Below are 17,800 nucleotides of genomic sequence, written 5' to 3'. Positions count from 1 at the left end.
ATGGTAACCATAGCAATAATCATCGTCATCATCATCATCTTCGGGCACATTTGCAAAGTACGTGTTGCTGAAGACAGAAGTAAGGTGCTTGTGACTCACTAATGAGCCGCTATCTATGGTGGAGAGAGTCTGAGGTCACAAGATCTCAGAGCCTCCCTGAGGATACTTTTCTTTGTTCCTGTAGACAGACTCATCCTTGAGTTAATGAGCGCTTGAGTGACTCACAGCTACCATCTTTCATAAGGAGCAGTCTGCTGAATATGACCAAATTTGATTAGAAACGTGGACTGTGTCTTTTAATGAGCTTGCTATCAGCCTGAGTGACGCAGTACCGGTACTGTGTTGGAAACAAGACGAAACATCTCTGTGATGATTGAGAGGATGGCGAACAAAACACTGTCTTGAATCTTACTGCAGTGAAGTGCTTTTCCTTCAACCCATTTGACTAACGGGTTTCTCTGAGGAGTGTGACTGGTCATCCTCCCAATTACCAGACTCACTGGGCCTCCTGCTGGATACGCAGCTGTGGCAGTCCATGTAGAGGACTGTCCTTCATGGACTTGTTCTTGCCTCTTGCCAATAACATTGACCTGATGGCTTGTCTTGCTGGAGTCCTTTGCAAAGATGAGTGAGATTTGGTTCCCACCCTCCTTTGTCGAGCAAAACGAGACAAAACAATTTAGAATTTGCGGGCGTGAGAAGCTTTCAGGGTGTTCTCTCTGGACTTGAATAAACTCAAGAGTGCAGACTTCCCTCTATGTGTCCAGATCTTTACTGCAGGTTGGCATCCTTGCCTTAGGAGGAAACGGCAGGGAGTCAGTGGGGATTAGGGATGTGTCAGTTGCACTAGACTCAGCTCCTGATGTGAACAGACTGAGCTTGCCTGGTTGAAGTATCGGATGACTGATCTCAGCATCTCTCTTGGCTCTTTTTGAACCCTGGATTGAGTGACTATGAAATAGACAAACACTTTTCCTCACATCAACAAGTGCCCCTTATGCATTTAAAGAGACACAAAATGACCACCTGTCATTTGTTTTTAATGATCATCATTGATTTCCAGTAACAAGAGCCAAGCTGCAGTAAGTGGGACCAGCAGTGCTAAAGAACTAGAGCCTTATTTTATGTTAATATTTGGCAAAGTGTCTCAGACTACCAGTAGGAGGGAACACCGCGTAAGAGGACATGTTTTACCATAGCAATGTGTAGATTCAACTCAATTCTCCTTATTTATATAGCACTCATAACAATTTACAGAACACACATCTCTCCATTCTTGAGGTAGCTTACGGTAATTGGTCACTGTTACCAGTGACCTTTAGCCACAACTATTAGTGACCAGCGAACAATGGCTGATGAACAGTACAGCTGACTGATTATAAAGGTGTCCATCATCTGGAACATGTCCTAGGTTTTTAAAGTCGAACTTTTGCTTGTTTTTGTTTTTGTGTCCATAGATTGTAAATGAGGCAGCCAAGTACAGGTATCGCTCAGGCAACCTGTTTGACTGTGGGAACCTGACCATCCGAGCACCGTGGGGTTGTGTGGGCCATGGATCGCTCTACCACTCCCAGAGCCCTGAGGCCTTCTTCGCCCACTGCCCTGGGATTAAGGTATGGATGTCTCTCAGTCTCTCTGCCTCTCCTCGAATGCTCTCTCTCCCTCTCTCTGTGTTTGTGTGTGTGTCTCACTCTCTCTCTCACACAGTTTCTCTTGCTCTCTTCCTCTCGCTCTTGCCGTCTGCTTAGTTTTCAGTTTATGTTCTCTCTCTCTCTTGATCGAGTCTTTCTCTCTCTTCCCTTGTGCTCTCTCTGTCCCTCTCTTCCTGCTTTTTATCACCCTTACCTCCCTCTCTCACAGCCCCTGGTATATATAGTGCTCCATGAAGCCTACCATGCTCCCTGCTTTTGTGTCCTCTCTCTGTGCATGTCAACTGATGCGGAAAGATGCGGTTTAAGGAAACAAAGTCTTGGGTCTCTTGGGGCTAGTCTTGGGTCTTATTTAGGACCACATAAATTCAGTGTTTGGGGATCACTGATAAAGAAAGCTGTCTGTCTGTCTGTCCTTTCTTTTTGTCTTTCTCTCTTTGTGTCAATACTGTTAAAGCTGAGCACATACTAATGTATGCCTTGTCTGTCTTTGATTATTAGTGTCAATACTCTTCATGTTGAGCGCATTACGATCTCTGTCTTTGATTATGGGTCTTATTATTGTCCATGGTGAGCACATGCTGACGTCTGTCTGGTTCTGTCTTCAGATTGTGATCCCAAGGAGTCCTGTGCAAGCCAAGGGTCTTCTCCTCTCGTGCATAGCAGACCAGAACCCCTGCATTTTCTTTGAGCCCAAGATCCTCTACAGAGCAGCGGGTGAGTGGCCCGACTCTCAGTGTCTTGACTCTCTCTCTGGGTCTGAGACTCTGACTCTGTGTGGGTTTGCCATTAAATGCGGAGCAAATGTATGACTTCTGGTAATCCTCAGACTAACGTCCAATAGCCCCCTTTGCTTGGAGTAGGATCCCTTGGTGGATATGGAGCCAATTTCATCAGTATGTTAAGCAGGCTGTTAAAATCCCCTGACCGTTGCGCTCTCTGGCAGGCGGGCCTGGCTGGTGTTTGTGCTAGAGTGTGATCTGTGTTTTGCATTGGGCTGAACTGAGAAAGGGTTTTGGTTTTTGAGCTCACCATAGCCACAAGTGGGACAATCCTGGAGCACATTTTGGCAGGATGGCAAGCAGGCCCTAAAAAAATCTTGACAGGTCTGGCGTTCAGGGAAAGAGAGAAGGATAGACTAAGAGAATGACTAAGAAAACAAGAAGGACAGTTAGACAAAGCAAGCCTTTGTTCTACCTGGCAGCTTCTGTGTTTGTAGGTGTTGGTGTTGTGTGTTTTTGCATTGTGTTCTGTTTTTTCCGGGGGGGGGTTTCTTGTTTTGTGTGAAGTTCAGAACAGGTGTGTTAGAATGAACTCTTCCCTGTCATTAGCAGGACAGGATCTACCCTACGTGATATGTGATATAGTGCATGCCCCTCGTGATCTATTATAGACTCACGAGCGCCAAACAGGACTCCATCGTGGCTTGCTTTCCGCTGAAACTGCATATGAATTATGCTCTTAAACTGCCCGAGATCAAAATCCCTGTACACATTGATTACTATTTATTTGGGCCCATGGAAAATATCTCCATCCTGCTAGATTTATTTGTTTTTCATAGTCGTTATCTGATCCTAGAACACTGTTCAATTTGCCAGATGGTCTGCAGTACGTTTTCACTTGAATCTGTTTATCTGTGGCATGTCTTTAGTTAGTAAGTAAGTAAGAAAGACTTTATTTATACATCACATTTCAAGAGTTGCAGTTCAAAGTGCTTTACATAAAATCAATAAAAACAAGCAGCAAGATAAATGCATGGAAGGAAAATACTGCAGATATAGGACAATTATCAACATTGTATCAGAACCTGGATTCCAATAGCCTTCTTGGATAACTATAATCTCGTTACAAAAATATTGGTAAAAGTAATGAAACCTTTCTGCCTGGTCTGTAAAATCTTTTACATTTTAGAAAGTTTAAGGTCATTCACACCGTGTGTGTGTGTGTGTGTGTGTGTGTGTGTGTGTGTGTGTGTGTCCTCTGAAATCAACCTTGCCAAACAGATGGGCAAGTATTTTGAAGATGTGCTGCCATATTCCTTTCCCCTCAAATGTCTGCCTATGTCCTCAGGAATTCCCTCGACTCACCTAAATTCTCCAACGCTGGCCTGCTCCAGATCTCACCCCCAATTACCCAGCTTCCAGCTGGCTCTTACCCACATTGAAAAGGTGCAGAGCTTGTAGGTCACAGATTTTGGGTATGATCTGACTCATATCATAGTTTGATTTATGGCATGCTGCAAATCGAGCAATTTAAACCAAACGGAGGTAAATAGTGCCATGACTAAGCACAGCATGCTATTATCCCGTACGGCCAATTTGGCATTTTGTGTGGAGGAGAAAGATGACTACTCCCAGCTCCTGCAGGGATAAAGTCTTGAGATGTGGAACAGCTAGTTAGCCCTCCCCCATTCCCAGCATGTGGTAAGAATGTCTTGACCCCAGTGTGCAGGACTATCTCCACACTCTTCCGCCTACTAGATGACGAAGCCTGTGTTGTAGTGGTCAGGCATGCTGTGCACTGAGCACTGAAGCAGGAATATCAGGCTGACCTACTTAGGGAACTAGGCACGCATGTTACGGAGGAAACGGGTACAGAGCTAAGGAAAGCTTCTGGTCTGCCCCTGCATCTCACAAATCCAGGACAGAGCTATGGATCTTTAGGTGGCCATGCAAAGATATCTGTGGCTCAGTCTGGCCCAGCGGCCTGACAAGGAGAAGCTGCCTCTGCTGGATGCTCCAGTGTCTGCCACAGGCCTGTTTGGCGTGGCAGAGAGGGCCATGAGAGACATGTCAGAAGCGTCATGTTTCACTAAACTCCTCCCACCTTATTAGGGGCCCTTTCTAGATCTGAGAGACCTGAACAGATGCTTGAAAAAGCTCCGGTTTCGTCTTTTATGCAGAAAAAAATCATTCCCATTGTACGTCAGAACGATTGGTTCAATCCCGATCGCTCAACGGCTCAGGAAGTTACTGAGTCAGCAAGATCTCCACTGCAGCAGGGCATTCGCATGGCAAATTGTCTATTCGACTGGCTAGACTTGGCAGCGCAAGTGGAGCATCACAAGGCTGTCACTCTGTCTCACCTATGAAAGCTGTGTAACTGTTTTTTAAATGCATTTCTTTGAAATGCTTCCCATCTCTGGTAAGACTTCCATGTGTTATGCAATTGACAGCCGTATGTAGGAATCGGTGGTAAGATTATGGACTGGATAGTTCATTGCTGTGAGGGTTTTGGATTTTAAAGTCCAGTCGGTGATTTCTAATCCACACTTTTTGTCAAATTCAGCAAAGTGCTCCTCATGGTCCTCCAGCTTTAGTCCTGGCTCTTTAAATGGGAAACAGACTGGCTCACTGAGCCACACCATATTCCAGCCAATCAACACGTTGATTTAGGAGCACGGAAGGGAGGGGTGTAATCTTTTTGGCTGTTAAGCTCAAATATCAACAATCTTTCGCAAGAATCACGGACTGTACCTGAGACCTGCCTTGTTTTGATGAACGAGTATATTTGTTTTGTATATGCATTTCGTTCATTTTCCGGGTGCTTTTACTTGGTTTGGTTTATTCTGGTATTTTGTAATACCCCCCCCCCCCCCCACACACACACACACACACAGACAGAGAAACTTCTGTGATCAAGATGACAAGGAGGGAGGTTTTGTTATTAATTTTGGGCTGATGTAACCCAGCCTGTTCAGTCTTTATAAAGCCCTACACCACTATTTCTCAACTGGTGTGACATGGAATAATTCGGAATGGAGCTCAGTGTGTGTTTTCCTTCAGAACTTTAAATACTTTTGTAGAAAAGACATGAACAGTAGCCTTTGTTTTTAAATTGAAAAAGCGGAGTTCTCTATCACAAAAGGAAAAAGCTGAGCTCTCAATCACAAAAGGAAAAGGGAGCTCTCGGAAGGCAGAGAAAGTTCTGTGTGAGCCGCAGACTCATAGCCTACTGTATGAGGATCCAAAGTGCCGGCTGTAGTAGTGCTGTAATGTGAAGAAGGGAGAGCCTCGACCTACCTGTCTACAGGGATACCGCTAGTACCACTAATGCCATTCATAATTGGTTAGAAAAGTAGAACGTTTAGCTTATTATTGTAGTTATATTGCCGGGTAATGTATTTTCTAAACATATTTTCTGAGATTAGTTATTTTACATGTAGTTGTTGTTTGGGCAAGGTAAAGCAAATAGTCCCCAGACTAAAAACTACTTAAAATAGATCATGTCAGAGTTTGGTGAATGTGATATGAATGGAGAGATAAAAGTAGGCCCTTTGTTTATATTTGTATAGTTTTTCTACTGTTTGAATTTTATCTATAATTTCCATCTCCAATGCTTTTGTTCAGGCCTTATCCCACTATATTGGCACACAAGGAACGACTATTCTCTGATGTGTGTGTGTGTGTGTGTGTGTGTGTGTGTGTGTGTGTGTGTGTGTGACACATGGATATCACATTTTCAGGTTAACCAAGATGTCAGTGTTTCAGCATCAAAACCACAATCAAAGGCTGAAGTGGAATTGTTGTGTGTGTGATGAAAAACACCTAGCATGATGTTATTTATAGGCTTTTAGTCTTTCAGTACATATGAGCTCCTCTCCTCTCTCATGACTGCGAAAGACATATTGAGCCAAATTTTGGAAGATTAAATCTGAACAGAAACCATGGAGAATGGGATATTGTTAACTGTAGGAAAGCTGAGCATCAATGGGGGGAAAACTAAGCTGCAAATCCATTAGGACATTTTTAAACAATACCTCATTATTTTCAACATAGAAATTAGGAACGTAGGGCAAGCTCATTTCTTAAAGCTGATTTCGGAAAATCATAATAATCCCAGAATGCTTTTCTCAACTCTTGTCAGCCTCGTTAATCCAGCTCCAGAAATACTTCCATAATGACTTTGCTGTTGTTGATTAAGAAATGCTCAGGAAATAAGTAATGCTTTAAATCTCATTTACTTCCTGAATTTACCCCATCCCCACTGCTTTTTTAAGACAGAGTTCTCTAGAGGATGAAGTGCTAGCAGATGTAAATCTTCCCTTGACTGGTACTTCTCCCCCCTTGCTAATAACTGCTTTTGTGAAACCTCTTCTAAAGAAAAAGTAATCTGGATCCCTTTATACTAAACAAATTCAGGCCAGTTGCAAACCTTTTGTTTTTAGATTTGAATCTTGAAAAATTTGTATTAAAACAACTTAATGACTACTTAAATTTCAGATGTATATTTGAGACGATCCTGTCTGGCTTTCCTCCTCACTATAGCACCGAGTCAGTGCTAGGTAAAGTTGTAAATTATCTGAGAATGAACATGCATGACAGTAAACTCTCAATATTAGTCCTTTTAGACTTAAATGTCCTTTTAGACTTCATACAGTTTATCAAGACATCCTTATTAACAGATTAGAAAACCATGTGGAGCTCTCTGGCTCAGTTTTAGATTGGTTCAGGATTTATCTGTCAGGTGAGAATTTTTTTTGTCTGTCCTTTGGTGTCCACTCCATGGCATAGCATAACGTGGGGTTACTCAAGTCTCCATTTTGGAACCTGTGTAGTTCAGTCTCTAGATGCTGCCACTGGGAAATATTATAATAGACCATGGGATTTATTTTCATAGCAATGTCGATAATACACAACATACATACATACATACATCTCTCTTTCTTTATTTTTCTCTCGCTCTTTCTCTGTGTGTGCGTGTGCGCGTGGGTGGGTGGGTCTGTACGTGGGTCTGTATGTGGGTCTGTTTGTCTGTCTGTCTGTCCGTCCCAGAACACAAAGGTCATAATTCCACTCATGTGCACTGTTCTGGCAGTGTCTCTGAGTACCGGTTAGCCAGATGTCAGGCTTTGATATAACGGAAACACAACTGACCTTTCGGACAAAACAAATGTAACTTGAAATGCTGATTTAAATTAATTTAAAAAAAGGGGAAATGAATATCTAGTGTACAACCACTGAGCTTGTTTTTAGAAACACATTCTTAAGATGTCCATGGATTTCTTTTCCTTTTTGCTTTTCCGTTGGAGACAGTGAAACATTACGCATTCAGAATAGATGCCTTTAAAAATGGCCAAGTATCTCTCTGTCTCTGTATGTCTGTATGTCTGTATGTCTGTCTGTCTGTCTGTCTGTCTGTGTTTTTGTATTGAGTTGCTGTTGATAGGATATGCTCATCAGGGACCAAGTGCTGTAAGGAGATTGATGCAATGTATTATTCAAGTGAGCCCAGTAAAGTTCTTGGTGGACAAACTTGAGTCATTATTTTTGGCTAAGAGTGTAAGGAGACATTTGTTTTTGCTTTAGGCTGTTGAGTTCAAAAACCAATCAAGAAGTTGTTGAAAGAAGTTACCAGCACACATTTTACAAAAGGTCTAATAAATTACTGAGTAGGACAAAGGGTCTAATACATTGCTGAGAAATACAAATGTCAGGTCAAACATCATGCTGGAGGAGCAAAAGCTTTCAGACAAAGAAACACATTAGCTATTAAGGAGCTTTTAGGAATACGTGAATAATGGAATATTGTATAAAGTAAAGACCAACTCGAAGAAGATCACTGCTGGACTTTTATTTATGAATAACAACCTTTAATTTGAGCGGTTGGATTATTTTAGAAATTTCAAACTGCCTAGCCCATCCACGTTTAAGATTGTTTATAGTTTACAATAAATATACAGGTGCATCTCAATATATTAGAATATCATCGAAAAGTTGATTTATTTCAGTAATTCTATTCAAAAAGTGAAACTCATATTTTATATAGATTCATGTCACACAGACTGATATATTTCAAGTGATTATTTCTTTTAAATTTGATGATTATAACTGACAGCTTATGAAAACCCAAAATTCAGTATCTCAGAAAATTAGAATATTACTGTAGACCGATAGAAAAAAGGATTTTTAACACAGAAATGTTGGACTACTAAAAAGTATGAACATGTACAGCACTCAATACTTGGTTGGGGCTCCTTTTGCATGAATTGCTGCAGCAATGCGGCGTGGCATGAAGGCAATCAGTCTGTGGCAGTGCTGAGGTGTTATGGAAGACCAGATTGCTCTGATAGTGGCCTTCAGCTCTTCTGTGTGTTTGGGTCTGTTGTCTCGCATCTTCCTTTTCACAATACCCTATAGAATCTCTATGGGTTTTAGGTCAGGCGAGTTTTTCTGGCCAATCAAGCACAGGGATACCATGGTCCTTAAACCAGGTACTGGTACCTTTTGAAGTGTGTGCAGGTGCCAAGTCCTGATGGAAAATGAAATCTGCATCCCCATAAAGATGGTCAGCAGAGAGAAGCACAAAGTGCTCTAGAACTTTCTGGTAGATGGCTGCGCTGACCTTGGACCACACAGTGGACTAACACCAGCAGATGACATGGCACCCCAAACCATCACTGACTGTGGACACTTTACACTGGACCTCAAGCAACTTGGATTCTGTTCCTCACCTCTCTTCCTCCAGACTCCGGGACCTTGATTTCCAAATTAAATGCAAAATGTACTTTCATCTGAAAAGAGAACTTTGGACCACTGAGCAACAGTGCAGTCCTTTTTGTCCTTAGCCCAGGTGAGACGCCTCTGACGTTGTCTCTGGTTCAAGAGTGGCTTGACACAGGAATGCGACAAATGAAGTCCATGTTCTGGATACGTCTGTGCGTGTAGGCTCTTGAAGCACTGACTCCAGCTGCAGTCCACTCCTTGTGAATCTCCCTTGAATGGGCTTTGTTTCACAATCCTCTCAAAGATGTCGTTATCCCTGTTGCTTGTGCACCTTTTTCTACCAAATTGTTTCCTTCCATTCAACTTCCCATTAATGTGCTTGGATACAGCACTCTGTGAACAGCATGCTTCTTTAGCAATGACCTTTTGTGTCTTACCCTTCTTGTGCAGGGTGTCAATGATCGTCTTCTGGACAACTGTCAAGTCAGCAGTCTTCCCCATGATTGTGTAGCCTACTGAACTAGACTGAGAGACCATTTAAAGGCTCAGGAAGCCTTTGCCATTGTTTTGAGTTAATTAGCTGATTAGAGTGTGACACCAATGGTCATCAATATGGAACTTTTTCACAATATTCTAATTTTCTGAGATACTGAATTTTGGGTTTTCATTAGCTGGCAGTTATAATAATGAAAATTAAAAGAAATAAACACTTTAAATAGATCAGTCTGTGTGTAAACAATCTATATAATATATGAGTTTCACTTTTTGAATAGAATTACTGAAATAAATCAACTTTTCGATGATATTCTAATTTTTTGAGATGCACCTGTATGTATATATACATAATAGCCAAGGAACAGGGGGCCTTGAAGCAATACAATTAATGCTAAGTTGTGTTGTCTATAGATTGTGTGTTACACACAACCAAAGTGTTAACTGTAGATATAGCAGCGATTTAGCGTTAGCTTCTCCTTGTTCCATGCAACCGAGCGGCCTCACCTGTGTCCATAATTAAGATGGATTCCACTGTGTCTCAGGATGGACTCCTTTGGAGTGTACATGTTTGTTTTTCCCTTTAATTGCCGGCCGATCGGGTCCCCCTGTGACTAGAGCCTGTAGTTTTGTTTTAGAGATTAACTGATTCCCATTCATTATGTCAGAAAGCGCTGAGGAAAGAGCCAAAGCTTTGCACTAACGGGAACCGCAGTTTGCCAGTATTTTCAAAGGAGGATGAATTTTAAACGGCCTTTTGTCATCTAATCCATCATGTAGAGGTATCGGAGTCTTGGGACTCTGACAGGAAGGCACATAATGAAGCCATTAAGGAATGTGTGCTTGGACGAGCGTGGTGGATGTCATGGGTTTTCCATTATTTATTTAAAATATTGATTTTGATTTCCGCTAAGATAAAAAAAATGTATAATATTTTAAAGCAGTCCTAAGTCTTTCTGGTGAATAAACTGACGGCTCTCTTGTTCTTTCTCCCCCAGTGGAACAAGTTCCCACAGAACCCTACACCATCCCCCTATCACAGGCCGAAGTTCTGCAAGAAGGAAGTGATGTCACGCTTGTTGCCTGGGGAACGCAGGTAAGTGCCATTAAAGGGCGAGGGGGACGTTTTTTTTCTTTTTCTGGAAGATGGGGGCCAGTGGGAGATGAGGTGGCGGGGGTGTGTTGAGTTGGTAGGGATGTTGAGTTGGTAGGTTCATCACCGTGGCTTTAAATCTCAATCAGACATGCTGGGGGGGGGGCAAGACTGAGCTGCCGGTAAATCTGAGCTCAGTGATATTTAAGCTTCCTGGAGGACTTGCGGATTAATGTTCAATCTGGCTGAAGATGAGGTCACACCGCAGGCTACCGATTCTTGGGGTGGGGTGGGGTGTGAGGGTGAGGGTGAGGTTGGGTGACGAGAGGCGTCTATGTTTTATGACCAGACTTTGCCTGGACATCCCCTCAGACTAGCACAGCTTTGCCTTTGTGTTCCATTGTGCTGCCAGGAACACGTGGACACCACTCCGCGTCCATACCCTCTGTTGATCCACCCCTTGTATTCCTTTCTCTGCTACTGGATTAGGGCTTCAATAGCGCGCCAGGAATCAACACTCACAAAAAGCCCTCGACTCTCCTTTTTAACAGGCTTGTCCTAGCCAGCAGTAAAGACTCCATAGTGTGCCTTTGTCTGAAGTGCTGATGAGGAAAGCAGGGAGGAAATAGCCTCCTTTCGTGAAAAGAAAGAGATTGAGGAGTTGGCAGGAAAAAAGTGAAGATGGTGACTGCTGGCGGAGGGTTACTTGTCGATCTCGCCCCCAATTACTTTTCCCTCCATCAGCGACAGAGGAGTGAAATGAAAACAGTGCAGAAAGACATCAGAAAGCGTGTGTGTGTGTGTGTGTGTGTGTGTGTGTGTGTGTGTGTGTGTGTGTGTGTGTGTGTGTGTGTGTGTGTGTGTGTGTGTGTGTGTGTGTGTGTGTGTGTGTGTGTGTGTGTGTCTGTCTCTGTCTCTAAGAGTGCCCAAAACCTTCAGTAAGAACCCTTAATGATTGAAACAGAGGGGCATTAGTCACCAGAATGGGGCATTAGATCAGAAAGGGCCTTTACCACAGATTTGGCCTTAACCGGTCCATTTTGTGCCATTATAGTCACTTCACTGTGTGTGTGTGTGCGCCTGCCTGCCTGCCTGCCTGCCTGTCTGTATGTGTGGGGGTTGGCTCCTCTCTGTGCCATCACACCTGCATCCATTCTCTCCTGTACCTTGAGCCATGGGCACGGGAGAACTCTTGTCTCGCGGGGGGGACGAAAATGTTGCAAGCCAAACAGCAAGCAACCTTTTGCAACCTTGATGAAGTGTGTGCTTGTAACTTAACATGATCCACATGGAGTCTTTGGCAGCACGTCATCAGCAGTGACTAATAATGCATGGTGTTTATTATCGACTTGTCCACTACCATCCCTTAGTGCTGGACTCATGTACACACCCCACACTGCAGGCCCATTTCACTAACACGCACACACTTAGGAGACCCCAATGTTTGCACACAATAGCTTTACAATCAGATGTAAGGCCTCAGACAATGGGTGACGGTTGTTAACATGTTTAGCATCGCGAGCATGAACATGTTAATGAATACAACTTATGTTGTGGTGTCTGCTTTTATTAACAGATGAAAACCGTCTCAGAGGGTTGTAGCGACAACTGGCCAGATCTAGATTTAAGGCCTAAGGGTTTCATACGTGTTTAACTGAAGGATTATGTTCTCTGTCTTTTTAGTGTGCTCTTTCCCGCCCCTCAAATACACAGACATTCACATTTACACTCCTGAGTAAGTAAACATGAAATCGGCCCTGTTGTTTTCCGCTCAGGTCCATGTGATGAGGGAGGTGGCCAATATGGCTCAGGAGAAGCTGGGCATTTCCTGTGAGCTCATCGATCTGCAGACCATCCTGCCCTGGGACACGGAAACAGTTTGTAAGGTAAGACACAATCTCTCATATACTTGCCCAGCATTTATCAGCAAACGGTCGTTTAGGCGCCCACAGTATAAAGAACTGGACTACGCGCAATCCACTGTGTCACGATGACTTACTGCTTTGTGTTCTCGTTAAATGTGCAGTTACGATCCATGAAGAAATAATTACGGATTGAGTTTCGTTCAGTCTCTGACTTTTACCATCTGGCTCCAGCTCCGTTGTGTACAGAAACGGTGCAGTGGCAGGCTGCCTGTTTCCTTGAATCCCTAGTGCATCGAGAAAGCAGTGGGATGTGCTAGGATTCCTTATTATTTTTCCATCACTCCAAAAGTCTCTCTCTCTCTCTCTCTCTCTCTCTCTATATATATATATATATATATATATATATATATATATTTATATAATTCATATATGTAAATGTTGGTTCGGTATGGCATACCCTGTCCTGAGTGGCTGGTCCCAGCTGGCTATCACTCTGTCCACGTATGACTGAATCATGACCCTCGCGGCAGCAGTGGTTTGTGAAGAGGGGGGTGGGGGCGCCGCCACACTACCCCTGTGTGCTGTTTTCATTTCTTATTTTTCGTGTTTATTTTTTGTATTATTTTGGGTGCACTGGGCGGTCGAGCCTGGTCGAGCCTGACTGGCAAAAGCGCATTATGAAATTTTTATGTAGCTGTTTTATTATGTGACTTTAACGGCCCTTCGGGTGCAGCGCATGGCCATCAGAGAGCTCTGACAGGGCCACCTCGCCACCAAGCCAGTGTTCTAACTGACAGTTAAGACCCAGGAATGAAACAGCGGTAGCAAGGTAGTAATTTAATAGCGAAGCCCGACAGGAACCCGTGGCAGATCGTGTAATGAAAGTGAGCGAGGACCAGACATCGGGCTGTTGGCACAGGAGAGGCAGCTTTGTCTATCCAAACAAACAACTGACAATTTTTAAGTCAGAGCGCTTCTAAATGAAAACGGACAGAAACCCCTTTTTCCGCTGAACACTTTCAGAACCGTTTCAATGGGTATTGTCTGTTTTCCGCTGCCAAGCGAATTGTATGGAGGTCCTGTGCTGATAATTCAAGCATACTGAACAGGTACGAGTATTGATTGGTCACTCTCAACACCATGTTTGGTCTCATGTTTTGTGCGGCCATGTATAACCGTATACCTTTCGAGGTACAGTTCACCAAGCCTTTGAACTGCTCCATCGTTGATGGATTCACATGAGAAGATACCAATAGAAAGGCCAATAGATTACAGTCAGTAGTAGTACAGTACACAACAGTATAAAAAACCAATATGTAGTAGTATCCAATCATATGGATAAGCTTAGGATTTGGTCAGATTCTTTGGTTGCAGAGCTCTCCTCCAAAAAATGTGGTAAACATGGCATTCAACTGCATTGCGGTTACAAATCTTCAGATGTCTTTCATTATTTGCTCACAGAGGCTGCTTTCTGGATGATATCTACCCTGCACACCGCATGATGCTGTCAGCTACCCTACAGACACAAACTAACGAAAGAACAGCAATTAATAAATAACGGATTCAATTTAGAATAGTTTGTTTGGTCAAAATGAAGCCCGTTCATGAACGTATCCCGAGCCTGCACATGACTGAGCACTAATAAGACTCATAGGGAACGAGAGTTGGCAGCTGATCTACACTCAGACGTAAAGCACGTTTTCATTGGAAATGGCTGCTGTGCTTTGAGGTAAAGGTAGACCACTCAGAATCTCAATGAACATTGACTGTTGGCTACTTTAGTCACTACAGGCACTGACCAATGCACATTCACAAGACTGTACTAACCTTCCAGTATTCACAAGAACAAAGAAAAATCCTTATTACAAATAAACCTTTTCTTTCTAAATTCATTTCACAACCATTAATGTGTATGAAGGGTTCCTTTAATTGGACACACACCATCATTTTCCCTTAATCGGATTTGCTAACCCCTTCTATTTATGAATCCATATGCAAATCTACTTCATATTCTCTTAAAAATACCCCAAAACATCAGGGGCTCTGTTTCGTAGAGAATTATTGTCAACTTGCCCAACTTGCCCCAATCAACCAGAAGGTGTTGCTCTTGGAGAGACAGGACGGCACTTTCTTGCTCAGCCTTTCACTGCCAGCTGTGTTCGTGTACATTTCCGGAAAGACTCAAACCTTGGCTCCTGTGGCAATGAACCTGTGACTTTTCTCCCATGTCAACTTGATTCCTGCTGTGTGTATGTTTGTGTTGCTAGGGATTCAGGTAGAGCAGTAACCAGTCTCAGTGCTGGACCTGGAATGTCCTGTAGAGTTACAAGTTAGTAAAATCACCTGATGTGATCACATATGATGCCCCGTGACCAAGGAGGAAGGGAGACCCTTTCATCAGCACAATTTGCTGTTAGAAAGAGGTTATCAGGAAAAGAACGATTTCAATTAAAATAAAATCTCTCTTCATATCAAGCAGCCCATGTTTGGTCTCGATATTAATTATAATCTATCTATGTAAAACTGAAATCAAATGTCAGTGTCTTTTCAAAGCTCATGGAAGACGTTTGACTGGTAAAACATAAGTTGTAAATTTCAAAACATTGGTATTCGCCTTGTGACCAGCACATTGAAACAGATGCAGATCCAGCCAAGGAAAGCACAGTGTGTTAAGGCAGCCTTCTTTCTAAGCGGTGCTTCTCTGTGAAAACCAAACCATTAAAGATTTCTTCCACTGCGGTTGAGAGCAGAGGATAAGCGGTCAGACTTGAAAAACACTAACTTGTGATCAGTCAGTAAGATTCACTGCCCAGCTTCCAGTCCTCGGGTCTTAGAGCGTTTCCTGAGCTGGGACATGGAAAGTCCTTACAGTCATTATTACATTTAAGGCAGGACGTGTGTGTGTGTGTGTGTGTGTGTGTGTGTGTGTGTGTGTGTGTGTGTGTGTGTGTGTGTGTGTCTTTCAGAGTTGCTTTTCCTCATGAAGTGCTATCGGTCCCTTAGTTTTAATTGCCCACATGGTCCTTGGCAAGGTGTGGCAGAGAGGGCAGTAAGGTTTTGAGTTGTAAAAAACATTTTGGTTTTGATTGGCTGCATACTTGTGGGACACGCTAAAATACATCATACAAACTAAAGCAGCACATGTGTGTGTATCAATGTGTGTGAGTGTGTGTGAACGAGCTGTACTCTCCTGGCAGGTACCAATACATCCACTGGAGGTCCCTGTTGCCACAGCCTCGTTGTGTGACAGGGATTCTGCTGTTGTGGGCAGTTGTAATAAGAGGCACTGGAATGCATCTGATATCTGCGGGACACCTATTTGTGTTGGAATGATGGGTGATTCCTGTAAATCGCCATGGAAATTACTTTAGCAGCACTGAAGATAATCACACGAGACTGTACATCTGCAGGAGACCAATAATACAGTCGAAACGCTGGATGGGCTTAGTGACTTATAAATCTGAAACGTCAGCATTATTATGCAACAATTTGCTGCTTTTTGAGGTATGTTCTTATTAGTTACTACTGGTGAGAGCAGCTTCAAATTCATTTGATGGTATATGGTCGTGTTAAGGACAATAACAAATATGTAACTCAAACTTGCCTGTCCAGGGTGGTCGGAATAGAACAATTGAAAAAAACCTTTGCAGCATCTTCACAACATCTCCAAAGACACACCAGTTGGCAGGTTGCTGTTGGTGGTGTTTTGCCAGGCTTTTGTATGCTCCATAATGCTGCTTTAACTAAGCTGCAACAGTGGCCAGGCTACTGGGCATTTCTCTTGCTATGTGTGAGCACTCACTCGTTTCGCCACACTTTCAGTCAGCCTCACTTCTCTTTTTTTAACTCTGCATTCTTCCTACTTGCCTCCCCCTCCCCTTTCTCTCTTTCTGATCAGTGGCCTCAGCATTGCCATTCTCTAGGTACTGAGTTGCTCTTGTCTAGGACAGGGTTATGATTTGAAATATTTGTATTCTGATACCAATTCGGATAGTCTAGAGACTAGTGCTATCCAAATGTTCTATATGACACAAATTGAAAGCAGAGAATAAATAATGACACGGACAAGATCTGTATCTATTTGCTGAAGTAAAAGATGATATTTCCATCCTGTTGTAGTTTATTTATATGTCAACTTAATGCTTGTTAGACCAATACTTCTGAGAGAAATGTTGAATAAGACAGTTATGTTATGTTTGTATATGATGGTGTACTGGCCCAACATAAAGAAAAATTAACTGCAGAAACACTGAACTCCCACGGTTCTCTTTGTCAGTTCTGGTTCCCTTGACAGCCTTCGATTTACATTGACACATATGTCTGTGTGCGTTTACGTAAGGGCATGTGCTTTAGATAAGAAAATGACGCAGCTTATCAGCCAGCTATGATGGATAGTCCACATAAGCACATCCTGACATCTGTACAATTAAATGTTCCTTTCACTATGAGTCACCGTTTGTTTGCAGCGTATGTGATTGTGCATGTATGCGAGCGTGTTTGTGTGTTTTTGTAAATTTTTCTGCACAGGCCTTTAAAGTGCCAAGTGCTGAGTTTGCCTCAAATCTGCCCTAGAGTTCCTTTCTATGCAGGTAGGGTCAGTATACAGATCACCAATGTTCTACTGTAGTGGGCCATAATGTTTTCTGGTCTCCCATTATATTCCCTGGATCATGCGTCAGGAGGGTAAGTAGAAAAGGCTAGAGGTCTATATATATACAGCCGTGGAAAAAATTAAGAGACCACTTTAAAAAAATAATCAGTTTTTCTTTTTTTTTTTTACTATTTATTGGTATGTGTTTGAGTAAAATAAACACTTTTGTTTCATTCTATAAACAACTGACAACATTTCTACTGAATTTCAAATAAAAATACTGTCATTTAGAACATTATTTGCAGAAAAATGACAATTGGTCAAAATAACAAAAAAGATGCGGTGTTTCCAGATATTGATTTCTGATCTCTTCCTAAGTTGAAGCATTAGTATTGTGTAGTTTAAGAATCTATATGAACTTGTTTTCTTTGCATTATTCGAGATCTGAAAACATTTAGCTATTTTGACCAATTGTAATTTTTCTGCAAATAAATGCTCTAAATGACAATATTTTTATTTGAAATTTGGTAGAAATGTTGTCAGTAATTTATAGAATAAAACTAAAATGTTAACTTTACTTTAACTCATACCAATAAATAGTAAAACCAGAGAAACTGATAATTTTGAAGTGGTCTCTTAATTTTTTCCGCGGCTGTACATGTGCC

The 17,800-nt window shown here is 42.4% G+C and overlaps 1 protein-coding gene across 2 annotated transcripts in view; it reads left to right on the top strand.

The window, feature by feature from the left end:
• bckdhb (branched chain keto acid dehydrogenase E1 subunit beta) overlaps window positions 1-17,800 on the top strand; it is a 58,001-nt gene that overhangs the window by 7,749 nt on the left and 32,452 nt on the right. For both annotated transcript variants that reach the window (XM_080857674.1, XM_080857673.1), the window contains exons 5-8: window positions 1,458-1,613; window positions 2,258-2,366; window positions 10,585-10,682; window positions 12,455-12,565. In XM_080857674.1, coding sequence (XP_080713800.1) covers window positions 1,458-1,613; window positions 2,258-2,366; window positions 10,585-10,682; window positions 12,455-12,565 — 474 coding nt within the window. The remainder of the gene's footprint in view (window positions 1-1,457; window positions 1,614-2,257; window positions 2,367-10,584; window positions 10,683-12,454; window positions 12,566-17,800) is intronic.

Source organism: Sprattus sprattus, assembly GCF_963457725.1.
Source record: "Sprattus sprattus genome assembly, chromosome: 19".
Lineage (NCBI taxonomy): Eukaryota > Metazoa > Chordata > Actinopteri > Clupeiformes > Clupeidae > Sprattus > Sprattus sprattus.
This window is presented reverse-complemented; position numbering and strand designations above follow the sequence as displayed.